The following is a 26,939-nucleotide window of genomic DNA, read 5'->3' as shown; positions in this document are numbered from 1 at the left end:
CTTGTTAGTGACGCGGGATATTAGGTGTAATTATAGATTGACCCTTTATATTTGAAATATTTACAAGTTTGGGCTTGCTTGAGTGGCCAGATGGAGTGACTTCATTCGCATAAGCGGTTGTACGTGGCGGTAGCAGTCGTTGCACATTGAAACTGGTAAATTCAGTGGTTGCCACGTAAGGAGACGTGTTTTGGCTTTCACAAGCGTTGGTCGGTCGGTAGGTTCCCTTACCCTTTTCCCTTCGAATAAAAGGAAAAGAAATTTTATTCGAATTATTTTTATTATTTTAGGTTTAATTTTCCTTCCTACGCAAACTCATATGATTCGAAGAATTTAATTTTACTTATTAGTATTTCATAATTAAAATGCGAATTTTAATTTTCATGAAACAGTTGTGAATAAAGATGAGCATTTATTGAATAAATCAATTAACATTGATTAAATTTGTTCGAATTCAAATTTAATGGATTACCACATTTGATTTATTCGGTAATCTGGATAATCATAATTTTAAGATCAAACTAATCATTAATAATATATATTTTAAATATAATAATATATTATTAAAATGTTTAATATAAAGAATATATTGATATATTTATTTCTACTATAAATATTATTAATATAAGTGATAAAACCAATCAAACTGATTACTATAAGTTGATTTTAATTATCTCGATTTTAATGCATAATTTGATTACTATAAATCAATTAATTTGATTTTTAAATTTTTAAAATCGAATAAATTTTAAAATGAAGTTCATGGAATGTTCACACCTTGTAAAGTGGAAAAACTAGTAAAACAATTATAGTTTGACATCTAGCAATAATTTAATAATTACTCTTACGATTTAGTAGTAAGATGGAGCATCTTGATTTATGAGTTTGAAAATATGAAAAGTGTGGTTTTCGATTACTCAATGAAATCATAACCCTCCAAATTAAATTCAAATTAAAGGTTCCCCAACGGTAATTATTTATTTACCCCAAAAAATCTTTGATGGCTTTCTTTTTTCTTCTTGTCCATTCCATCACAGTCATATGGTGTTGGTTAATGAATGATTTTAATTAGATGAAGGAAACAAATCATAATTGGACCCTACATAAGAAAAGTTCTGACGATCTATCTGTAATGAAATTTGATTCTTTAAGAATGTGTTGTCTGCTTCCAATAATATATATGTTACGGTGCTAGACATGGAAATTTTCAAATGTTTAAGGTTTGGATTCAGAAGATGCTGGTTCTGTTAGTTACTTTTGTAAGAGTCGGCATGAGGCTTGACAAATGACAAATGAACATAATGGGACAGAAAATGGCCTAATTAATTAATTAAGCTCATTTAAGTTTTGGAAAAAAGTTCAGTTTTTGGTCTCTTTCCTCTTAATTAAATGAACAAAACTTGATTTTTGTCTGCCAAGAAATTGGTATTTCACAAGGCGCAACTTGTAGTAAACATGAATTTTTCATAAGCTGCAACTTGAACTAAACATCAATTTGCTTGAAAGAATCTCATCGACTTTGCCAAGATCAAGGATTAATAGCTTATTCTAAAGAAAAAACCAAAACCCAAAACCCAAAGCTACAAGTCCAAACAAAATTAGCTAGCTGTCAGATTTATTCTAACCAGACAGTCCACCTTTAGATACATCAGTTGACTCTAAGCTTTAGCTCCCTTAGTCACATGTCCCTCTAGCTCCACTAAATTACTTTTACCCCAACTAAGCCATCTAACAAGAGAAAAGAAAACCTCAAAGAAACCTCAGTTTGGTGAAAAACAAAGATGGGACTTAAGTATGAAGCTCAGTGACGATAAGGGTGCCTAACATCATTGGAATGGCTGCTGTTTAATCACTCTTCAAGCTTATTGGTAAGCTTGTCTGCTAATTTTTTCTTTTGGTCATGTAAGAAGCTGGAGTGTCAAATTGAAATGGTCTGAATTGCACTGAGAAACATGAAAACTGCCTCAAAGCAGATGACTAAAACTAAATAGAAATAGCAGACAATCATGCTAGTGTTGATGAACAAGCTCCACCAATACGTTAATGATTATTCATATTTATCTCATTACAGGGATAGCATAAAGAGGTACAGCTTTCTTCAAAGTCATACCGAATTTCTCTTGCATGTCCAACTCTTGTGGATTGATTCCTTGAGGAAGTTTCCAATCAAAGGAAAGGATCATGGAAGCTAACATCAAGTGCACCATCCGAGTCGCAAGTGGCAATCCTAGACATAACCTTCTCCCTGCTCCAAACGGTATAAACTCATAGCTTCCATCTTTATAATCTATTTTGGAGCCAATGAACCTGTCTGGGCAAAATGTAAGTGGGTGATCCCAATATTTTGGGTCTCGATTTATGGCCCATATATTCACCAAAGCATGAGTGCCCTTTGGTATGGTGTAACCACAGATTTCTACATCATTTCTTGCTTTATATGGTAAGAGAAGAGGGGCTGCTGGGTGGAGCCGCAGGGTTTCTTTTACAACAGCTTGAAGATATGGGAGTTCATCCATGTCTGATTCTTTCACTGTTCTTTCCGAGCCAATAACGTTCATGAGTTCCTCCCTTGCCTTTTGCATCACCTCTGGGTTTCGAAGAAGCTCCGCCATTGCCCATTCTGTGGTTGTTGCAGATGTCTCACTTCCAGCAATGAACAAGTTCTGTCAAAAATGTGGAGACTTGTTTTAGCAGTGTTTCCTCAATGAGGAAGGATTAAGGTTCAAATTTACACCCCCCAAAAAAAAAAGGTAAAACTAAAATTTCACCTGGATCAAAGGCTTGATTGTTTCACGATTGATAACAGATCCATTCTCTTCCCATTGATCTAGAAGCACATCCAAGAAATCACCATTCCTGGTGGCTGGATCCGATGCTCTAGCCTCCATTCTTTTACCAATCATCTCGTCAAATATCTCATGCATCCTGTCATAAGGCAGCCTTGCATTCTTCCTCACTCCCTGCAAATCAAACCTCTTCAAGACAGGAAAATAATCTGATAAATTCGGTTTCCCCGCGCTCTCCACTATCTTCCACACCAGCTCTTTAAATTCTTCAGCTGTACTAAATTCCGGATCAACAATATCCATCGAAAACATTGTACTGAAAATCAAGTTCAGTGTGGTAGCAAAAACAACTTGACCTATATTAACTTGGGAACCAGAAAGACAATGTTTCCTGATATGTTCAATAAGTTGCTCAACTTTCTGGTAGCGTAGGTGTTGCAGAGAGTTAAGCTTTTGTGCACTGAACAACTGGGTGCTACACATTCCGCGGAGTTTGCGCCACCTATTGTCATCACTAGGACCCCATACCAAGGAAGCTTCAAGGTTGGGCATGGAAGCAATAGCATCAGGAATCGGGCGATCGGAGAAGGATTGGGCATGAGTTTGGAGAATTTTTTTGGCCATGTCAGGGGAGGAGAGTACTACAACTGTGACAGAGCCTAGGCGAAGACTCATGATGGGCCCATGGATTTCGGCAAGCTCGGAGAGGGATTGGTTTGGGTGAGCGCCTAGGCGATGGATGGAGCCGATAATGGGGAGGCCGGTGGGACCTGGAGGGAGGTTCAAAGTCTTGGAGCGGTGGAACAAGGGCTTGAAAAGTAGGAAGACGATGGAGATACAGAGAAGGATAATGTATAATTCCATTTTTTGGTTAGATTGTTGTGGGTGTTGACGCAGAGTATAAACACTGAGCAAGCTAGACAAAACCTTACTAATTTATAATTATGACTGTTTTGCGGTGGTAGCTGGCAGGCTTCCTCCTACCAGTCCATGTCTGGTCCCTTGCCATTGTTAATAATAAGAACTAAGAAAAGACAAGTTATTAAAAGACGTTTCGGCACTAATTTTGCAGACAGTAAGTACTAGAATTGCATTGGACATGCCACATTAGTACAATAATCTGAAAGGATTGGGCTCTGTTTCTAGTAAAAATCTTAAGACAGTTCTTCTATCTTGATCATACATATAAATAATTTCAAGCACTTAAATCAGTTTTTATTAAACTTTCTTTGCATTAATATAGTAATAACTCATAGAAAAGAAAATGGGTACTAAAACTTTTGCATCCCATCGACATACACGATAGTAATTTACACCATTTTTTTAACTCGTTTTTACCTAGATGGGAATAGCATAAAGAGGTACAGCTTTCTTCAAAGTCGTGCCAAACTGCTCTTGCATGTCCAAATCTTCTGGATTGATTCCCTGTGGAAGTTTCCAATCAAAGGAAAGGATCATAGAGGCTAGCATCAAATGCACCATGCGAACTGCAAGGGGCAAGCCAGGGCAAATCCTTCGACCAGTTCCAAATGGGATATACTCAAAATCACGACCTCTGTAATCTAACCCGGAATCAAGGAACCTTTCAGGGCAAAACAAAAAAGGGTCGCTCCAGAATTTTGGGTCTCGACCGATAGCCCAGGCATTCACCAGAACTTGTGCGTTCTTGGGGACGGTGTAGCCGCATATCTTTACGTCATTTTTGGCTTTATAAGGTAGGAGAAGAGGAGCAGCAGGGTGGAGCCGCATCGTTTCTTTTACGACAGCTTGAAGGTAGGGGAGTTGATCCACGTCTGATTCTGTCACAGCTCTTTCGCTGCCGATAACTTTGATGAGTTCCCTTCTTGTTTTTTGTAACGCTTCAGGTTTTCTCAGGAGCTCCGCCATCGCCCATTCCGTTGTGATTGCAGATGTATCACTTCCAGCAATGAACAAGTCCTGTTTGAATGTAAGAAACGTAAATTTGAAAGAGATTTGATTGCATATGAGAGATGGAAACTATTGGAAGAAAACCAAGAAATGGATCAACCTCTAGAACCATAGCAACTTAGACTTGCACAATTGTTGTAGCAGAAAAACCTGAAACAGGCGTTCTAATAAAAGACTTACATGCAGAAATAACCAAATCCTTTTCATTAAAAGAAAAAGAAAAAGAAACCCAACCTTTGAATCAAACGTGAACGTGGTTTCTGTTTATTTTTCTAATGATTTGAGTCAATTATTTTGGAATGTTGGGTACGGTTGTCTACCAAATCTTTTTTTTATTTTTTTTATGTTTAAAGCATGTTAAGATTTGATCTACCAAATCTTTTTTTTTTTTATGTTTAAAGCATGTTAAGATTTGATCTGTTTAGAGATCTTTCTTTCCACAGCTAGCGCCATAGATAAAGGAAAGCAATAGAAAACAGAACATATGCAGCCTAGGAAATAATCTATAAGACTATAACTATATATCAAAGGTGTCTTTCAATCAATTTTTTAATTCTTGACAATTAGATGACACGTGTAGCCTATGATTAAACAAGATTGCGTCTGGTTTATTTAAAATGCGTCTAATAATTCGAGTAAGTTTTTGGATCTCTACCCTTCAGCCTTCAACGAATTTAATGCTTATTGCGTACTAGCGGAAAAGTAATTTGGTTATTTTTAAGTAATTAAATGTTTAATTAATCGCAACAAAAAGTCTCCTCACAAAGTTCCTGTTAGATTTCACATCGAGTAACGTGTTAGGCTTCTAAAATTGTATTAACGTCATTTTCAACTGTTAACTAAAAAAATTCTTACCAGAATCAAAGGTTTGATGTTTTGGCGACTGAAATAAGACGCGTTCTCTTCACATTGATCAAGAAGCACATCCAACAGATCACCACTCCTGGTACTGGAACCTGATGCTCTAGCTTCCATTCTTTTATCAATCAGCTCATCAAATATCTCGTGCAACCTCATGTAAGACGGCCTGATATGCTTCCTTAATCCCTGCAAATCGAACCTTTTCAACATTGGAAAATAATCTGACAAGTTTGGTTTTGCTGAATCCTCCATTATCCTCCACACCAGATCCTTGAACTCTTGAGCTGTACTGAAGTCAGGGTCCACGATATCTTTGGAAAAGATTGTGGTGGATATTAAGTTCAGCGCCGTAGCGAAAGCAACTTGCCCGATGTTGACTTGGGAGACTGAAACGCCTTGTTTATTGATGTGTTCAATCAGTTGCTCAACTTTCTGGTGGCGAAGGTGTTGAAGGGAGTTGAGTCTTTGCACAGTGAACAACTGGGTGTTGCATAACCTACGACGGTTGCGCCACCTGCTATCTCCAAGAGCCCATGCAAGGGTCGACTCAGGGTTAGGCTGGGAGGCGACAACGTCAGGAACAGTGCGGTCGGAGAAGGTCTGCTCGTGCGTTTGGAGGATCTGTTTGGCGGTTTCAGCCGAGGAGGCGATGACAGTGGTGACAAAACCAAGGCGGAGAGTCATGAGAGGGCCATAGATTTTGGCTAGCTCAAAGAGGGATTGGTTGGGGTGGGAGCCTAGGCGATGGAGAGAGCCGATTATAGGGAGGTTGATTGGGCCCGGAGGGATGCTGCGGGGCGAGGAGCGGCGAAGGAAGATGAAGAGAAGGGAGATGCAGAGCAAGAGGGTGTAGATATCCATTTTTGTTTTGCTTCTGGGACCGAGTTTTCTGGAAATGCAGCATTTAGAACATTGCGAGTAGTTACCTTTTGAATAAAAAATAATAATTAAAATAAATTTAATTATTTTTAATCATAATTAAATAAAAATATATTTAAAATTATTTTAAATAAAGTAAATCATTCATTACAATTTCTTTTCATCTATATTTTTTATTTCTCTCTCACCATCTAATTCTTTCTAATTTTATCAATTTCTTCCTCCGATATTCGTCTGTTATACTCTTAATTTTTTTTTTTTTACACTTTCAAGTTACCAAGCAATAGTTTTGATATACTTAGCATAAGTGATTATTTTGTGAATTTTATTTATAAGTGTTTTGAATAAAATTAAAACAGTAGAAATGATCACATATGTTTTAAATAATTTTTAATTAAATCAATTCGAGACTTAAACACTAGTAAACTAAAAAATTTAAAATTTATAAATTTAAAGTTTGAAAGGAATTTTTTTATTTTCAGTCGAAATAGGTGTTTTATATAAGAAAATTTATATTTTAATTTATGAAAATATGTTAGAAACACTTTAATCGATATCAAATTATCGAAAAAATTGAAAAAAGTTTAGAGTATTTGAAATTTTGGTTCATAAGTAACAACATTTTAAGCATTAAAGTGTAACAAAATTTTTTTTAACATGACATGTAACAACAAGATTAATATTTTTTTAATATGACGTGTAACAATAACATTTTTTCTTAATATAACGTGTAATATGTTTTTGTACATTGTGTGTAATAATAATATTTTTTTTCAACATGACGTGTAACAATAATATTTTTTTTCAACATAACACGTGACAACATTTTTTAATCATGGCGTGTAACAAGTTTTTGTATACGACATGTAATAATAATATATTTTTTTTAATATAGTGTGTAATAACTTTTTAAGTATAGTGTATAACAATAAATTTTTTTAATATGACGTGTAATATCTTTTTTTTTTATAATTGAGAGATAGGGGATTCGAATACTACTTTTTAGACAGAAAATAATATACCAACTAATGAGTCAAATGTTCCAATAACGCGTAATATCAATAAAGATAATTTTGTTCAACTTGCCTAAAACTAGTTAAAATTATAAAAATGATTATTTTTTAAAATATATTATCTTTAAGGGTTATTTTTTAAAATGTCTTTACATAAAATTATCATGTTTGGGTCTCCATGGCAAATTAATTAGTCAGAGTGTGCTATACTGCTATATAAATTATCTTTTGTCTTTAAATATTTATTTTTTATTTTAATCTATTTTAATTAAAATTTAAAATTTTATAATATAAATATTTAATTTTTAATATTAAAAATATATAATTCATGAAAATAAAGTTATAATATAGAAAAATAAGAATATTAAGTGTTTAAAAATAAAAAAAATAATGCATTTTTTGAAACAATTTCAAAAAGAACTGAACAATAAATAAATAAAATGAGAGAATTTGCGAGCCTAATTGCTTTAGTCTTCAATTTCATGCAAGGTTCTTTTACCAACAAAACTAGACAAAAGTACTACTACATTTTTTTTTTTTGCCAAATTAAACCTTACAAAGACTTAAAAAGCCTTTAAAAACATGTACTAATAAGCTTAGCCTTAGATTAATTAAGACAAAAATACTTCTATTAACTAATAATTGAGTATTATGTTTGAAGGGAAGATGGTGTTCTTTTCTAATTTATATTGCCGATTCATATTCATTTTTGGTTATTAATTAATATATCAAAAACAAAAAAAGTAAATAATTATTAGAATTATATCAAATTCTAAATCCTATTTTCATTGTCATCCGACCTCAATAATTTTAAAAGATCTAATAGTTAATTAGCTGAGTAATAGTAGTATTATTTTTTCAAAATATTATTTTATTTCCTTGATTTTTTTAAATTAAATGATTATTCATCTGTTTCTCACATTCTAAATGGAATATAAAAAAAACCCAAGATATTATTCCATTGTTTATCCATTTTTTTCCTTTTAAATGTCTCAAAATAATTTTTAAATACTTATTTTTTTATTTTCATATTATAAATATCATAGTTTTTATTTTATATTAATAAAATTTCAAAATTATATATATATCATAAATCATAATCGAAGTTTTTTATTTTTAATTTTCGAAAAAGGAGAATAAACATCCAAGAAGGGAGATGGTATTATTCTCAAGTCAGTCTAAAACATGAACATACATTCCGAAAACCCAAAAAGTTGTTCCCAAACGATTTACTTCATCAACCCTGGATAGGTTTAAACGAGGTTAGGCTCTTGGAATTAAGTCCGGCCTTCTCCCAAACGACAGCCTCGTATTCCTTAGCCTCAGCGGCGGTCCCGGCGGTGGTCTCCACATCAAGCTTATAGTTTATTCCCGAAACCACCTGCATCTCGCCTTTCATCACGCTCTTCAACTCCAAACTCGACTTCGACTGCTTGTTGTACTCCGACACGGCGAACTCCGCAACTTCCTTCACGTGGGGGTCATTCAAGTCTTTTATCGGTTCCCATCCTCCGGCCAAATTCTCCCTCCGAGCATCGGAGAAGACGAAAGGAAGGAACACGAGGGAAACCGAGAAGACAACGACAAGTAATTTTTGCTGCATTCTGAATTTTTGCAGATTGCAACTGCCGGTTCGAATGACTGAGTTTGGTGGCTGACTGTTCAAATTTATAACCCGAGGGATTAGTGTTGGTGACTCCGATTCAATATTGCCCTTAGTATTGGTGGGATTTACAGTAACGCCACTATATAAATTTCAGGACCGTCCGATTTTTGATGAGTTCCTTGCCAGTTTTTGATTTGGCTGATGGTGACTAAATGGGAGGTCATGATTTGTCTGAGATTGAATGGTAGGCCCCAATAAATAAAAGTTTTCATTTTGGTAATTTGGTAAATAACTTTATTATTCTTTAGCAAAAAACAGAATAAATTGGTTACAGCTTAGAGAGATTACAATTTGGGTAAGAGCTTAAATTTGTCTAACTTTACAGATTGGACAATAATTAATGGAGTTTTTTAAGTGAAATTTTTTTTATAAAAAACAATTAAATAAGAAGAAACTCAAATACAATGTGAATTTTTTATTTTTTAATTAAAAAATTAAATAAAAATTGATACATCTTATTCAGAAAAGTCAATACTTTATTCAATAGATGCTTTATTCAAAATTATGATAAAATTTTTTCCATTCGTTAACTGTTAATTAAAATTTGTGCATTAAAAATATTTACATAATTAATTTTATATATAAATATATCAATTTTTTTAAATTTTAGTATTCATTTGATAAAAAGACTTTTGAAACTTCATCTTAAAATTCCACCGAATCTCACCTTGTAGCTAAAAATTAAAGTTGAAAATGGAAACCATTAATCTTTTAGAATCCAACGAGTTTATGAATAACAATACATAATTAAATAAAAAAATTAATAATTTCATTATTGATTCATTCTTTAATTTTTCTCATTAGAAAATAATTTGTATATATTTAGAGCATATCACCTGGGCCGAAGCCTTGTTTAATTGGCCCTCGTTTTCCCAATCTAAAGCCCAAGTCAGATACCAGTGGGCGGTGGCGTTTCAGTTTCACGCGCTCTACAAAACTAAAACCCTAACATAAAACCTTAACGACCCACTTAACAGCTCTCTGGGTTTGCTTCTGGTTGTGGCGCAGCTCGAAAATATGACTGCGTCTACGGAACCACTAGCCCCAGAAAGTATGAGCGATCAAACGATCAAGAAAAAGAACAAGAAGAAGAATAAATTAGCCAAATTAGAAGACCAAAGGGAAGAAAATGTGAAGCAGAAACCGCAAGAAACCGAAGAAATTGAGTTGAGGAAAAAAGACAAGAAAAAGCGTAAGAAGGGAAAAGAAAGTGAAAGCCAAGCGAGTCACGAAGAAAGTGCTGATGAGCCTAAAAGGAAAAAGAAGAAGGAGAAAAAGGAGCAGAAGCAAGAAGAAGAAAACGGGGAATTTAGTGAAACTCAAAAGATAAAGCAAGATTCAGTTCAATTTGATGGGGAGGAGAAGGTGGTGGTGAGCGGAAAGGACGCTGAAGAAGCGAAATATGCGCCGATGAAATCATTTGCCGATTCTAAGTTACCAAAAAATGTTTTGAATTGCTGCAAGGATTTTAAGAGTCCATCACCAATTCAGGCTCATGCCTGGCCCTTTCTATTAAACGGTCGTGATTTTATTGGAATTGCAAAAACTGGGTCAGGTACTTCCATTTAGTTTATGATTATTAGTTTTGTGTTCTAGTCTATGATTAGTTATTAGTTTTATGTTATGTTAGTATCTGATATTAGTTTTTGTGATCAGGTAAGACCTTGGCATTCGGAGTACCAGCAATGATGCATGTTTTGGACAAGCGAAAGCGTGTAAAGAACAAGAATCCTCTTTGTCTTGTACTTTCCCCGACAAGAGAATTGGCCGAACAAGTATGCATCGATTTTTACTTGTTTTTTTATTTTTGGAAATGTGATGACAGTGCGTATTATCTATTGAGAAATAAGTCTTTAGAATGTAACAAATCGTTTGGCTTCATTTTCTGGTGGCAGATATTTAACGTTATGTGTAATGCTGGACAATCGTGTGATGTCAAATCCGTCTGTTTGTATGGAGGAACCTCTAAAGGACCTCAAATTTCTTCTTTAAATTCAGGCGTTGTAAGATAATCTATCTCGTTTCTTTATTTCAATATTTCATATGTGACTGTGTTTATTTAGTTTTTTATGTTAAATATGTTCTGTATTTGGTTAAATATGTTAGCATACGCTATCTTTTTTCCTTTATTGGTTTTGGTCTAAATCTTATTAGAACTGGTGAGGTACATAATTGTTGTTCTACCTTGGTTGATGATAGGTTTGAATATATGAATCTATCTGAAGCCATGGTGCTATATAGGTTTTTATATTTCTTCTTAAACTTGGTTCTTAGAAAAGATGGATGGGAAGGACTCTGAACAATACTGAAATAAGCATATTATTCACAAATTTATAGATTTTTCTTGTTACAATTAGATTTTATGTCGTTTGAATATTCTTAAAAGACATTGCTACACTTTTTGTGTATTCAATTTTCTTATATTGGCCTAATACAAAATGGATTTTCCTCTAAACTAGGATATAGTCATTGGAACGCCTGGTCGTTTGAAGGATTTGATGAATATGGAAGTGTGTCAGCTTAAGGATGTATCTTTTGTGGTAAGTGAATGATCCTTTGTACTTTTTATTGTCTTACATTGCACATTATCTTGCAATTATTCAGTGGTTTCTATGTCAAATGTATTTAGCATTCCCTAATTGACTGTGTTGGAAGTAACCAGTAGAACGACCTCAATTTCTTTGTTATAGTTTCTAGTCTGTTTCAATTGCCTCTGTTTGGAGCCTTTGGGTAATCTTATATAACCTTTTATTGAGTATGCAAGCTCTAAGTAAAAATTGTGCATTAATATTCTATAGGTCCTAGATGAAGCAGATCGAATGCTTGACATGGGATTTGAAGACGATGTTCGGTTTATATTGGGAAGGACGTGTTCTGGTATGTGTCTTAATTGATACATTGGAATTTCAAAGACTCCTAGAAGATGTTTATTTTGAAGCTTGAGCTTTAATGGTTGATGATGACTCTTGAGTAATGCTATTAACTGTTAATAAAATCAAGTTCCATCAAGATAAGAAAAATTGTTCTGCATATTGATAGAATAATGCATGAGCAATTAGGGTTGAGAGTCTCATGTCTCTTTTAAACTTGTGCAGCTCGTCAGATGGTAATGTTTAGTGCTACATGGCCTGCCGCGGTTCATCAATTAGCTCAGGAATACATGGACCCTAATCCTGTTAAGGTATAGATCTTCATGCATGATGACATTTTCATAGTTTCCTATTTACTTTAGGAAATAATGAATTTGTGTTCAGGTTGTGATAGGCTCAGAAGATTTAGCTGCCAACCATGATGTTATGCAAATAGTTGAGGTCTGTTTTTGCTTAAACCACTGAAACCATCTCTCATATTTACAGACATAGACTTGCTTTTATTAACAACTTTTATTTTCTATATGTAGGTTTTGGATGATCGTTCACGATATGAGCGTTTGACTGCTTTGCTCAAGAAATACCATGAATCTAAGAGGTATTTATTCTCGCATCTGTTGAATTGTATAACTTTTTCCTTGTGATTCTTCCAGTTGCATATTGCTGTGGTAAAAAATTGAATTTATTTTATTTTTCTGGCTTTGAGTATTCTGTATGGAAAAGTATGGTGGTTTGCAAATAGGTTAAACTAGGAAGTATGCAAGACATATATCGAAGATAGAAAAAGAGGGGAAACCAGGAAAATTTAGTAGCAAACAGAAGCTTTCTTATAGTTTCATTACATTAGCCATCCAAGAATCCTTAATGATTTTTAGTAGATTATGAATATTGTTATTATCTAAAAAGGGTATTTGTCCCATTAGTTGGTGGTAACCTATTAGGGATAATAAGCCCTTTGGCATCAGCTTTAAACTATATCTTGGAGCCATACTGTTACTTAAATTACTTGAACTTGACTTGAGCTCTCTTATCTGTTATTTTATTATCTTTATTTTGGTGATTTTACATCCTGTTGACATAGAGGTTTGCATTTCAATCAGGAATAGAGTATTGGTATTTGTCTTGTACAAGGCAGAAGCTGGTCGTATTGAAAATATGCTTCAAAGAAGGTAAATTTCATCACCCTTGTCTCATACTTCGATTTAAATCGTTAAGTTAGAAATATCTCCATAAATAATATATTGGAATTTTCATTCATCAGCTAGAATGGGTAGCATTCTGGCGGTCCTTAAACTTTGATGCTATTATAGGTCTCCACTTAGTCTTTTGACTTTAAAGTAAACACTTGGACTATCTAAAATCTGCAATAACAATTTGATTTGATGATGTTAATCAATGTGTCCTCACTTGACATTCATGTCACTATGAGTTATGAAATTAAATAAATTATCGACAAATTGCTTGATTGTTCAAGTTGGTAAGTTTTTAAAGATTAAAAACCAGTTGTGGATATGTAATCGCATCAAAATTTAAGAACTGTTGGTTGGTTTAATCTGCTAAAGTATCAAAGCTAGCAATTTTTGTGAGCTTTTTATTTCAACTTTTTTGTTTATTCAATTTTTTTTTTCTAGTGGTTGGAATGTTGTTTCTATACATGGTGGCAAAGCACAACATGAACGTACAAATGCACTATCATTATTCAAGGATGGAAGCAGTCCTTTGATGGTATACTCTTGCATATTATCATTTTTTTCTTTTTAAAATTGTTCTAATCTTTCTTCAGAAACTCAGTGTTGGTAATATCAGTTGGAACTGTAAAATCATAGGAGCACTGTTTGTTACGCGTTACTATGGTCCAGCAAAAAAAAAAAAAAAGACTAGCTAGTATAACTTTTGATACTTTTTGACACCATACATTTCAGGTAGCCACAGATGTGGCTGCTCGAGGATTGGATATTCCAGATGTTGAAGTGGTGATCAATTATAGTTTTCCTCTCACTACAGAGGATTATGTACACCGGATAGGGAGGACTGGAAGAGCCGGTCGGAAGGGTGTTGCTCACACATTCTTCACACAGCACAATAAGGTATACTATAATTTGGTTCATGTTCTTAAATTCATATGACATTCTTAAAAAGGTTGTTATGATAAAGGATATTGCGGAATGAAACATTTGGCTCTAAAATCATGGATAATTTAACAAGGAAAATACAACCATTTTTGTGGAAAACCTACTCAACTTTATTTTTTCAAGTAGTGACAAGCTTATGGCAGGGACTTGCTGGAGAGCTGGTAAATGTTCTAAAGGAAGCTGGGCAGATTGTACCACCTGCCCTGTTGAAATTTGGAACTCATGTGAAGAAAAAGGTTTGTATTTAATATTTTTTGGCTGCATGCTATATGTTCACATTCAAGCAATAGGCACGGCGTCTTAAACTTTGAACTAGTTGTACAATTTTGGTTATCTTGTTGCCTATCTTAATGCAGGAGTCCAAGCTATATGGGGCTCACTTCAAGGAAATCGCTGCTAATGCTCCAAAGGCTAAGAAAATAACATTTGACAACTCTGATGATGAAAACTGATCCATGAGGTGCCAAAACTCAAGGTAGTCTACAGCAAAATATGTGGAATTGATTATAGAAATTGATACATTACTCTTTATTCTATTTTTTCCACCATATTTATTTATTAAACGTTTTCCTTATAGCAGCAATTGATCTGAATATGAATCAATTGCTGATTGTATGAACATGTAAGACCTTGATTGTTATTTTCATTCAATGGGATTTGATTATAAAATCTCGTTTAGCAGAAAAGGAAATGCTGAAGAGAAAAGAGAATAAGAAAATTATCATAGAAAATATACCAATATTCAAGAAATATTAATAATTACAAAGTCCAAAGCTTCTGTGTCTGATTTATATTCATTTGAATTGCACTTCTTTTACATTATCTATCCGTAGAACTTATCACGCGGGTGTGGTTAACATTCTAAATATCTTTCCTTATTATGATTAAACCTTTAAAGCATTAGACAAACAGAATCCTCAACTACAAGAACTAAATTTACCCAGAGCATGTCAGGGATTGGAAAACCAAATACAAGAACTAAATTTACCCAGAGCATATCAGGGATTGGAAAACCAATGCTTTATTTGGATCTCTGACTTGAGAAATTTACTTGCGAAGGATCATCATATGGTATACATTGACAGTAAATTGCTTGGTGGAATCACCTTTGCAACTTCCATAATTTCATGATATTTCTCGAGTCCGAGGTTAAGTATCAATTAACAAGATGGGCAGCAGTTCTCACAACAGTCAAAAAGTTTTAATAGAAAAAAGGGGTCAAACTAGTAGAAATATAGCAGGCTCACTTGTACTTTTGTTATGGAGTGCTGAGTTGGATTGTTTATTCTGAGTTGTTGAATTTGTGTATTTATAGTCTTAAACTACTAAGGAGGATGCATAGGGGGTGCATGTGCTTTTGCCCAAGTTTTCACTGAGGTGAGGCAGCTTATCTGGAGGCATTTAGATTAATAAATTAAAAGTTCCAGTGTTCATTAAGAAGTCTAATTTGCAAACTATTCCATGGTGGAGATTACAGAACGGATTGAAAAGATAACACATTGATAGCCGTTGAGAATTGGCGCACCACTGTTCTAGCTCAAAAGGACCAGATAAAAAAAAAAAAAACCTTGGATTATTATGCCTTCGTCATTAGAGTTTGGATTTGCTAGATAATTCACCAAATACATGTTAAAATTTTCAATGCCTATTATTCTTACTTGTAGTTTCTAGTGTCAGAATTTAACCCCGAGAAAACATTGAAAAATTACAACCAATGCTTTCCATAGATCTAAGCTCGAATTTTGCCAAAAATTTCGTAGACAGAGGCCAGGGACGTTAAATGCAACAGCATCAATGGTCCGTCTCTCGTCCATGCGAGTAACAGAGAGGCTTGCCTCTAAATTGTCCCCGAATCTTGTGATTATAACACTTGATTGACCAGAATATGCAATGACACCCTCGTCCTCAATTTTCGTAGCCGTTGTGGTTTCCCAATATGCAGGGTGTGTTCCAGGTGATTGAATCCTCGTCAAGTAGGAGTCCTCTAGAAACACCAACAGCCCACTTTTTTGGCTGGTGTATCCAAACGTGTGTTATCACTCCTATGAGCCAGGTCCATTTGATAAGCACACAGTCTCAATGACTATAACTCAACAGCCAGCACAAACCCAGTAGGAATGATATACCCAAAGCCAAGGCCAAAGACATGAGTCTCCCCCGAGACCAAAAACTAAAAATTAATTGTGTTATTTGGACTGAAAATTGTGGTTTGTCAAGAAACTGCAAATTTTCTTTGTCAACTTGCCCCTTTCTTCCAAAGCAGAAGTGCCTTGAAAGGATCTAACCAGATATGCAGAGGAATGAGGATATACATGGAATGAAAGGGGGACGACTCTGTTGCGTTTTAGAGTTCTGAAATCCCCTTGGTTTTGAGTGGGTGCGCCATTTTCCAGGCCAAGTTTTGGGCGATTTCAGGAAAATCAAACCGTAGGCGGAATCCCATGGATCTAGGCGTCCATTCGCTTTCATCATGGATCTATGTCAAAAAGGAGGTTTTGGGCTTTTCGGCATTAAATTCTGACGTCCTCTAATTTTCTTGAAGCAGCAAAAAAGAAAGCCCAGTCTCAACTCTGCTTAAGTAAGCCCGGAAATCATGAAACAGTTCAAATTCAATGATGAAGAAAATTGAACTCGACAAAAGGGTCAGGAAGGTTCTGCACCATGAATAAGAAGATTGGTGTATATGTTACAGTTCGAAAACATAAAATCAGTGACACAAAATTTTCTGCATAGTTCGAAGTAAAATGATATCAAATTTGGAATGTTTGATCCAAACATATGCTTATTGTTGAGGTCAAAAGGGATGGATCGAGCGTTATGGTCGAGATGATGGGTTTCTCTGGTTGGATCGAATGCAAAAATAAGTCATCAGAGGATTTTCAGTGATTCCGTCTTATACTTTTTAAAAGGTGATTTTCCTTTTATATATAATAAGTACGTATTTATTTTAATAATAAACCATGCAAACCGTTGATATAACTATCAAGAATATTTTATCTTTCGAGTATCAAGGATGTGTGATATCTACTTTGACACTATATACATCAAGCTGATTAAGAGGCCTGATGGGCCTTTGATTAATTGGGTCTGAAATCCTATAGTATAGTATAATACTTTCTTTTTTTAACGAAAAAAATATATAATATCACAGTGCAAGAAAATACTAATATAAATTAATTTTTTTATTATCAAAATCAAATTTTGACCTTCACATACAAACAGAAATACACATGCACCCACCTAAAGTAAGGACAATCGCAAAGAGTTGTTATTTAATGCAGTCACATCTAGTATCCTTACCATTTCATTTTCTTTTTCCATTTTTTTTTCCTTAACAGTCACTTCTTATCCATAGCCATGTAATCTAAAGCTCAAGTGGAACTATTTTGACAATTATTTACAGATACAATGATCATTTAACTTACTTAGTATAATATACAAATTAATGACAGGGACCTCATTTCCAACGTGCATGAAGATCTTGGCAACATATGACAGTGTCGGCCCGGGGCGAGCTCTCACCTTCACTAAAACTCTCCAAAGAATAGACCTCCCACGCTCCATCTCTCCAGTAAGTAGAATACACTTCGGGGATGTGAGCAACTCTCCAGTAATCTTCACCATGTTCATCCAGGCGAAGTGTCCTGATGAATTCATGAGGCATGTCGAAAAATTCAAGTACGTTCAGCTTTGTCAAATATTCAATACCTAGTGGTACCTTCTCCATGGATTTGCATCGCTGAATGCTTAGCTTTTGAACACGAGGCATTGCTCCCACCTGGACCTGCACCCATTTGAGTTCATCGAACTTGTCAAGGCCTAGATGCTTTAGCATTTTGAATCCTCCAGCCTTGAAGCACAACGTTTCTCCATCATAAACCTGAACTAGTTCAAGATGAACAAGATTCGGAAGGTTTTGAAGAGATGCCAGTGGATCTTCAGCTAAGCGGCTCCATTTCAGATATACTTTCACCAGGCTATGAAGGTAAGGGATCCAGTGCGGTAAGGTCTCCAATCTGCCTCTCAAGTACAGCCGCTGAAGCAATGGAGGAGGAGAAATGAGGTGTTGAACATCGATGATTTCATCTTCTTCTATTGAAATAATAGACAAAGAACGAAGACTTGACAGGTTTTGGATGGACGAGCACAATTTCTTCCCATCTTCCTTCCTCAACTTTGTAATGCCTAGTCTCCTCAACTGAGTGAGCTTCCCCAACTCTGCCAATGTAACGCTTCCCTGGTCTACCTCTATATGACACAGCTTTTGAAGGGATTGCAGGCTTCCTATTCTCTCTGGAGCTTTAAAGCCATATTTTGAGTGAAAGTGATCATAAGACTCAAACTCGTACCGGTAGACTAAAAGATGGCGGAGACGTTGGAGCTGGAGGATCTCAACTGGCAATTCAGTAGCATAGGCATGCTTAAGGTCCAAGGTCTCAAGGTTTTGAAGCTTCCCTATAAACCTTGGAACGACTGTTATCTTGGTTTCCCTTAAGCTCAAGTACTTTAAATAGTACAGGTTGACAACTTCAACTGGAAATTTCGTTATAGGTGTAGCTTGCAAATCAAGCACTGCAAGTAGCCTAAAACCTCCAGGAATTAATCTGTGCAAGGATGGGTTTTCTTCCACCCCAAACATGAATAAAGAACGGAGTTGAGAAACAAACCTGTTTTGCAGTACATTTTGCAATGTATTGTGAATTGAGAGGCGTCGAACTTTGTCTGGCCACATTGCATTCTGCTCTTTTGCTATAGCAGCAAAGTTCTGTTCTCTCGACTTCAAAATAATGATCTCTCGCAGAAGGTCATGAATGCGGCACGACTTCACCCTTCCATCACTGGTTGTCCCTGCTACTTGGATCAAGCTTCTGTTTAGGAGCTCATTGAAGAAATCCTCTGCTACTTCTTCTTGTGTCTTTCCTTGTTTCACTTCAACAAACCCCTCTGCTGTCCACAGTCGTATCAGTCGCATAAGCTCAATCGGACGATCCTCAGGAAAGATGCTCAAGTACAGGAAACATGATTTTAGATAGTATGGCAAATCATTGAAACTGAGTGACAGTACTTTCTTCAAATTCATAAGCTTATCATTGCCATCAATTTCAGCACCAAGACTACGACCAACCATTTCCCATTCGTCTATTCTTCGCTTGCTTTTAGTAGCCAAAACACCACTGATTGCAACAATGGCAAGGGGCAGTCCCTCACACTTCTTCAAGATCTGTTTACAAATTTCCTCTAAATAGTGAGGGCAATAGTTTCCACCGAAAGTTTTCCTACAAAATAACGTCCAGGACACTTCAGGAGGCAAAGGCTCCAAATTGTACACTTCTCCTTCAGATTCTATGCGAGAAGAAAAGGCTAAGTCAGCATTCCGTGTGGTAAGCATTACTCGACTGCCGCAATCATTAGCAGGCAAGGCAAATTTGATAGCATCCCACTCGTTGATGCGCCATACATCATCCAAAATAATTAGGTACCTTCTTTTCCGCAGCAAGTTTTTAATGATTGTTTTGAGCTGATAGCTGCTCATGCTATCCACTCCTTCAGGGACTGGTTTAGTGATTACTCTGGAGAGTTGTTGAACCATGTCTTTAAGGAGGCCCTCCAACTTGAAAGATTGAGAAACCGTGATCCAAGCATGTACTTTGAAATGTTTCTTCACTTCTGGATCATCGTAGACTTGCTTTGCCAAGGTCGTTTTCCCCAGCCCTCCCATCCCTGATAGCGAAATAACTTTGAAGTCTGAAGCACCATTGACTAGCCATCCTACAAGCTTCTTTTTGGGCTCATCAATTCCAACTACATCAGTTTTATCCAAAAGAAGGGCATCCCCTCGTCGGTCCTGCCATGTGTTACCTACACCGTTGGAGCTTGACCTTTCATCTGCACAGAACTTCTGACGAAGCCTACGATGCCCTTCACAAATATTTCTTATCCTCGAGTTGATGCCTTGTATCTCCGAAGCAATTCGATACCGTGCTTTCATGTTCCTAACACAGCAAGACATCTTGTGAAGAAAACCGTAGAGCCCCTCCCCATGATTATGAGTTAGGAGAAGCATGTATTCATCGAGAATGTCCTCAATGTCATGAGCAACATCTCTTATCTGCTTAACCCATACCTTCACTTCCTCATCAGTCTCCTCCAACGCGTCTGCCACCCTCAGAAAGGCCCTCATCCGCTCCAGCTCTCCCCTCACATATGCAACTCCTTCCCGACCCCCAACCAACAACTGCATCCCCTTTTCAAAGAAAGGTGCAAGTTTTTCTAGTACAAAGTGCACTGCACTCTCTGCCATCTTCTCTCCACTTCCTAGAGTACAAAAGTCATTGCACTTTTCAAGTCTCCAATGTGATTAAAGAGAATTTTGAGACTCGAGGGGCTTTGGAAAGAGCCCGAAGGCACCCTTATATAGGTTTATGATTACCCCCATTCTTACCTATCTATTTCATACAATGTCACTGCTGATGGTTGCTGCGAAAAACTCGGTCAATGGTTTCTTTACTTGGGCAGTAAGAGCACTTTGAATATCCACTAACAAGGTTAAATTTCCCTCTCATCCTACGTGGTCTATGGTATTGAACTTGCTAGGAAAAATTCTACTTCACCTGCCAGGAAAGTAAAGAAATTTGACTGACTATGAAGCGAATACTTCCAAAATGTTTAAAGCTGAATTGGGTAGCTAGCGTTCCAAAGATGGGTTTGTCCTTTATGAAAATGATCATTGAATGACATGGATCAGCTAGTTCATGACAAGGCATTGCAAGAAATCTGACATTTTTTTCATCCAGTTAAGAGTAATTTGACATTGAAATGAAATGGACACCTATGATTTAGAGCATCAAGATTAGCACAAGATGAGTTTGAATAATATGTTGCAGCCTTCATATGGATAGTCAATAATTATTAAACTAACTGAAGTGTTTTACCCGTTCAACAATTAAAATAATGTTAGGATAGTCTTGAATTATAATATGATTAGAATTATTTAATTCTAATTAAATTAATATACTTTATTAAATTAATTTTTAAATTTAGTTAGACTAGAATATTAAATCTTAATAGTATTAGGATAAGATTATTGTATTTGGTACTATAAAAGGACCTTATAGGGTTAAAGAATAATCATCACCTAGATTTAGAGAGAGTGATTTAGGTGTACGTGGGATAAGGGTTGTGAGTTTGAGACTGTTCTTATAATCTCTTGATTTTTCTCTTAATGAATTTTTCTTTGTTGCTGTGCCCGTGGACGTAGGTCATCAAAAGATCGAACCATGTAAATTTTTGTCTTCTTGTGGTTGTGCTTGATTTCTTTCTTTCTTTATTCTATTGATTGTGTTAGATTTTGGGTAATTCTTTAAAGACAATTTCGTAATTTCCCAACAAACTGGTATAAGAGCTTCAAGGTCTTGGATCAATCTGAATCTCGCTATGTCAATTTTGTCAACCAAGTATGAGATTGAAAAGTTTAATAGAAGAAATGATTTCAGCCTGTAACGTGTTAAGATGCGCGCATTGCTAGTGCAACAAGGACTGTTGAAGGCACTGAAGGGAAAATAGTATCTTCCTTCGAATTTATCTGATGGTAAGAAAGATGACCTTATGAAGAAAGTACATAGTGCTATTCTCCTAGCTTTGTCTGATGAGGTGCTAAGAGAAGTCACGAATGAAGAATCTGCTGTTGCAGTGTGACTTAAACTCGAAAGTATTTATATGACTAAATCCCTGACGAATCGGCTTTATATAAAGTAACGATTGTATACTCTCAAGATGAGTGAAGGTACGTCCGTTAATACCTACATTAATGAATTTAATAGAGTTGTGCTTGATTTAAAGAATATCGATATTTAAATTGAGGATGAAGACCTAGCCTTAATTCTTTTATATTCTTTGCCTCAATCGTATGAAAACTTCGTGGATACTATATTATATGACCAAGACACTCTCACTTTCGAAGATGTAAGAGCATCTTTAAATTCCAAAGAATTGAAGAAGAAAGTTGGTGGTATCCAGAATGAAAATCAAGCAAAAAGTTTGGTTGTGAATAGAGGAAAAGATAGAGAGAAGGGTATAGACAGAAAAGGTAAATCTAAAGCAAAAGGGAAAACTTGCTGGAATTGTGGTCAGAAAGGGCACTTTCATCAGGACTGTACCAAATTCAAGGATGATGAAAAGATTAACAAATCTGTGAATACTGCAAATGTGGTTGGAGATGACTTTGATACTTTTAAAGAAACTGATAATGTTCTTGCAATTACTATCGGTAACCTGATGGATACATGGATTTTGGATTCGGCTTGTTGCTTTCATATATGTCCTAGGCGTGATTGGTTTACAACTTACCAATATTGATATGGGCACTGTACAATTAGGAGATGATTTCTCTCTCTCAGTTGTTGGGATTGGCACAATTCGAATCAAGATGTTTTATGGTATGGTAAGAACACTTGAGGTAAAATATGCCCCTAACATGAAAAAAAATTTGATATCCTTGAGTTTGTTAGATAAGAAGGGCTACAAATATAGTGACCAAGATGGTGTCTTGAATGTATCTAAAGAAGCCTTAACTATCATGAAGGGCAAGTTATCTGGTGACCTTTATTGTCTAGTGGGAAACACGATTATTGAAACTGTTTCTGTGGTCTCATCTAATGATCCTGAAGATGATGTAACACATTTATGGTATATGAGATTGGGTCATATGAGCAAGAGAGGGATTAGAAAACTGAGTAAGCGTAGTTTGCTATGTGGTCAAAAGATTGAAAAGCTAGATTTCTGTGAGCAACATATAGTGAAATTTAGCACTATAACTCATCGAACCAAGAGTGTAGTAAACTACATCCATTCAGATTTGTAGGGTCCTTCTTTGGTGGCATCAAAAGGTGGATCATTATACATGTGGACCTTTATTGATTATTTTTCAAGAAAGGTGTGGACGTATCTTCTGAAAGCTATGAGTGAAGTGTTAACCACCTTTTTGCATTGGAAGTTATTGATCGAGAAGCAGACTAAGAAAAGGATCGAGAGCTTTCGAACAAACAAAGGTTTGGAATTTTGCAAAGATGAGTTTGGTTTATTCTATAAGAATGAAAAAATCGTTAGACATTGCACTGTCGTCAAAACACCACATCAAAACAGTATTGTAGAATGGATGAAGAGAACACTTCTGGAGAGAGCAAAGTACGTGTTCTCTAATGTTGGCCTAACCAAAGTCTTCTGAACAAAAGCTATCAACAAGGTTTGCTACTTGGTAAATTGGTCTCCATCAACTGCAATTGAATTTAAGACTCCCAATGAAGTTTGGTATGGTAAGCCTCCTGATTACTCTATATTGAGAATATTTGGTTGTCCTATTCATGCTCATGTGAGTGATGGTAAACTTGAGTTGAGGGCGACGAAGTGCATATTCCTAGGCTATGCATATGGGGTGAAGGGTTATCGATTGTAGTGTATTGATTGTAAGTTCTCCAAGTTTATGGTGAGTCGAGATGTTACCTTTGACAAGTCTGCATTACTTCGTGGGATAAACTCTAGAATTACAAACACATCAGACCAAGAAGTTGGCAAGCAGGTGGAGCTTGAAATCAATGCTCTTGTGACAGTGCGGGATGACAATGAAATCCAGAATGAATTGCAAGAGGTATACGAATTGATATCTCAACAAAGCATTACTTGTATTGATGGTGATTCTGATTCTTATGTTTTATCTGTGGAAGTAGAGATTGATGAGCCTTACTTTTATCATGGAGAAATTACATATGTCGAGTTTTCTAAAAAGATTGAGTCTTTACATTGGGATCAAACATGAGAGCTTGTGAAAACACCTAAAGGTACTATTGAAGTTGGCTTAGTGTGTAAAAGAGGTGCAAACATTAGGCGTAATGTGGTTGGCTTCTCCAAATCAGATTTTGCCGGTGATCTAGATAGTAGAAGATCTCAAACGGGATATGTGTTCACTCTCTCAGGGTCTGCAATCAGTTGGAAAGTAGTAGTTGCTTTGTTTACAATTGAAGCTAAATATATGGCTGTGACCGAGGTAGTGAAGGAAGCTTTATGGCTTCGAGGCTTGGTTAGTGATCTTTGTTTTAGACAAGAATCTAGATGTGAGATTGTAGTAAAGAAAATAACTACATATGAAAATCTGGCAAATAGGCTAATTAAGTCAGTTTCTGGGATAAGTTCAAGCATTGCTTGGACTTGATCGGTGTTCGTAGTGCTTGAGGCCCTTTGGTGCAGTGGCGGTGTCTACAGAGATTGGTTCGTAAGGTAGAGCTTGGTGAATTCAAGCCTAAGGTGGAGATTTGTTAGGATAGTCTTGAATTATAATATGATTAGAATTATTTAATCCTAATTAAATTAGTATACTTTATTAATTAGTCTTTAAATCTAGTTAGACTAGAATATTAAATCCTAATTGTATTAGGATAAGATTATTGTATTTGATACTATAAAAGGACCCTATGGGGTTAAAGAATAATCATCACCTAGATTTAGAGAGAAAGATTTAGGTGTACGTGGGATAAGAGTTGTGAGTTTGAAACTGTTCTTGTAATCTCTTGATTTTTCTCTTAATGGATTTTTCTCTGTTGCTGTGCCCGCGGACGTAGGTCATCAAAAGACCGAACCACGTAAATTCTTGTGTTCTTGTGACTGTGCTTGATTTCTTTCTTTCTTTATTCTATTGATTGAGTTAGATCTTGGGTAACTTTTTAGAGACAATTCCGTAATTTTCTAACAAATAACTTATATGAAGTTGTTGGGTAAGTCCAAGTGCGTAAAGGATATTAATCTAATTAACATAAAAATGGGATTAAAGGAGTAGGGAAGATTACATTTTTACTTATTTATTAGTTATACTTGGTCGAAAAGATGGCCATTTTCTTTTATTATTTGTAAAAATTAATATTTTCGACGTTTATAGGATTAGAACAAAGAAAATAAGATTATGCAAGTCAAATATCATAAATTGTAGAGTAAAATACTCTCAGTCTCTTAATTTTTAATCATAATTTTAGACAAGTCGATTAGTTTTTAAAATAGACAATTCGTCCAAAAAAATATTTTTTGCTCGATATATAAGTTTAGCCGTTAGTTCACCGTTAATATTTTATTTTAAATTTTATTAAATTATATTATCTTTATCTTGCTCGAATCAAAATTGAATTGAAAAAAATTAATTAAAAAGAAAATTTGTAGTAGATTTTTATCTTGCGAGGATCTTTCTCCTCATGGACGCAACCCAATAGCATTCAGTATGATGTTACCGTCACAGAAAATATTCATAGTAATTAATTCTCAAAACTATCTCAGCACTTGAACGGAGTGTAGAACAAGGCAGCCAAAAGCATGAAAGCTGCATCTTCATAGTTATATGGATAAAATAGCCCATAAATAGCCATAATTCTTGACATTTTTCTTGACCATGACCTGTGGTACAATTGCTTTGACAAATACCGGAAGAAGACTTGCACATTATGACAATCAAAACTTGTTTTGTTACTATGCAAATGCAAATTGGAAGTCTTTGCTTTTGCTGAAAGTTATGAAAACGCGCTAGCTGGAAGCTACTGAGCAAGCTCAATGCAATTTTATTTAAATGCCAATTCTGTTTCTCTAATGCTTCATCCGAATTCATTTACTATATATATATATATATGGTCTGGCTTTTAAAAAAGAAAATGTAGCTACCATTATTCAAAATTCTATGGTCCAAATTCAAGTGTAATTAAAATGTCTTTGTATTTATAAGAAAGCAAATTCTTCCGCATATTCCATGATAGCCACCAAGAGATAACAAACCAATCTTGTATTGTCTGATTAGATCCAAATTCATAAAAAAAAAAAAAAATCAAAGATGATCAAGAACTCTTTAGAAAGAATATTGTATATTTTTTCCTCTGTTCTTAGAAAGAAGACTATATTTCAAATTTTCATAGTCTTTTGACTAAAGCTGTTAGGACTTGATAAATTAAATTCCATTCAATCGATTGCAAAAAATGGTGCATTCTCAAATCTTAATCATAAACTAAGAAAGAATAACATTTAACAAATAAGTGCTTGAATACACTTATCTCCAAACTTCCAGAATGGAGAAGGTAAAGACGTTTGGAAAACTAATCACAAACGTAGAGATAATGGATAAAGTGAATTCTCTCTTAAGGGTTTTCAGTAGTGCGTAATATAAGTTTTAGTACCACATGAATCAGTTTTTATCATTAGAGTTGTCAAATGTTATTTTCTTAACCTTTAGAGTATAGTCCCATATTCAGATAATAATATAACCAAAATTGTAATACTAATCCAAAGTTCAAAACGTTATTAACCGTTGCCCATTGCACATATAAAAAGACATGAGATATCACCGTCAACCACAAACTTGAATATGTATATATAATATACAGATTATATAATATACAAATAAATGACGGCAACGATGACGGTTCCACGATCAAATATGATCGAAAAGTATCGATCTAGTACTTTCTGATAATATTTCATTGATGAGTCGTTGAATTTGACACTCCACGACCAAGTCTGATCTCGAGAAACGTTGATCTGGTGCCTTAGTGGCCAGATCCGGTCACATGGTGCGTTAGATTGACATTTCATTACATCGGCCGCATTTTCGGTGGCCAGTCCATGGAGAAGAAGAAAGGAAAAAAAATTAAAATAAAAAAGTTAAAATTTTATTTATAAATTATAAAAAATTAATATTTTAAAATATTAATATTTTAATCATAATAATATTTAAATTATAAATAAAATATTAATATTTCAAAATATTAATGTTTACCTTATTA

The 26,939-nt window shown here is 35.1% G+C and overlaps 5 protein-coding genes across 6 annotated transcripts; 1 reads left to right on the top strand and 4 right to left on the bottom strand.

Annotated features, from left to right (window-relative positions):
- On the bottom strand, positions 1,919 to 3,650 carry LOC108661434 (geraniol 8-hydroxylase-like). The gene is made up of 2 exons (XM_018118389.1): positions 2,769 to 3,650; positions 1,919 to 2,663 (listed from the first exon to the last, which is right to left on the bottom strand). The coding sequence occupies exons 1-2, from the start codon at positions 3,648 to 3,650 to the stop codon at positions 2,058 to 2,060; spliced, it is 1,488 nt and encodes a 495-aa protein (XP_017973878.1). The 3' UTR covers positions 1,919 to 2,057.
- On the bottom strand, positions 3,967 to 6,489 carry LOC18606855 (geraniol 8-hydroxylase). Its single transcript, XM_018118390.1, has 2 exons — positions 5,571 to 6,489; positions 3,967 to 4,724 (listed from the first exon to the last, which is right to left on the bottom strand). The coding sequence occupies exons 1-2, from the start codon at positions 6,435 to 6,437 to the stop codon at positions 4,125 to 4,127; spliced, it is 1,467 nt and encodes a 488-aa protein (XP_017973879.1). The 5' UTR covers positions 6,438 to 6,489; the 3' UTR covers positions 3,967 to 4,124.
- Positions 8,554 to 9,131, bottom strand: LOC18606854 (cysteine proteinase inhibitor 5). The gene has a single exon (XM_007040703.2). It carries the CDS (start codon positions 9,069 to 9,071, stop codon positions 8,706 to 8,708), a length of 366 nt encoding a protein of 121 aa, XP_007040765.2. The 5' UTR covers positions 9,072 to 9,131; the 3' UTR covers positions 8,554 to 8,705.
- On the top strand, positions 10,089 to 14,863 carry LOC18606853 (DEAD-box ATP-dependent RNA helicase 5). 2 transcript variants are annotated; one of them, XM_007040696.2, is made up of 13 exons: positions 10,090 to 10,689; positions 10,791 to 10,909; positions 11,030 to 11,137; positions 11,594 to 11,674; positions 11,933 to 12,011; positions 12,230 to 12,315; positions 12,389 to 12,445; positions 12,535 to 12,602; positions 13,105 to 13,173; positions 13,636 to 13,729; positions 13,927 to 14,091; positions 14,280 to 14,372; positions 14,493 to 14,863. In XM_007040696.2, the coding sequence occupies exons 1-13, from the start codon at positions 10,152 to 10,154 to the stop codon at positions 14,586 to 14,588; spliced, it is 1,653 nt and encodes a 550-aa protein (XP_007040758.2). In that variant the 5' UTR covers positions 10,090 to 10,151; the 3' UTR covers positions 14,589 to 14,863. The 2 variants fall into 2 exon arrangements, with proteins under 2 accessions (XP_007040762.2, XP_007040758.2); XM_007040700.2 differs by lacking the exon at positions 14,493 to 14,863 and having other exon boundaries at positions 10,089 to 10,689; positions 14,263 to 14,358.
- Positions 17,594 to 20,437, bottom strand: LOC18606852 (disease resistance protein RPM1). The gene has a single exon (XM_018117156.1). It carries the CDS (start codon positions 20,435 to 20,437, stop codon positions 17,594 to 17,596), a length of 2,844 nt encoding a protein of 947 aa, XP_017972645.1.

The sequence above is a fragment of the Theobroma cacao genome, chromosome 3 (genome assembly GCF_000208745.1).
Source record: "Theobroma cacao cultivar B97-61/B2 chromosome 3, Criollo_cocoa_genome_V2, whole genome shotgun sequence".
NCBI lineage: Eukaryota > Viridiplantae > Streptophyta > Magnoliopsida > Malvales > Malvaceae > Theobroma > Theobroma cacao.
The sequence above is the reverse complement of the archived record's forward strand: the minus strand, read 5'-3'. Positions and strand labels throughout refer to the sequence as shown.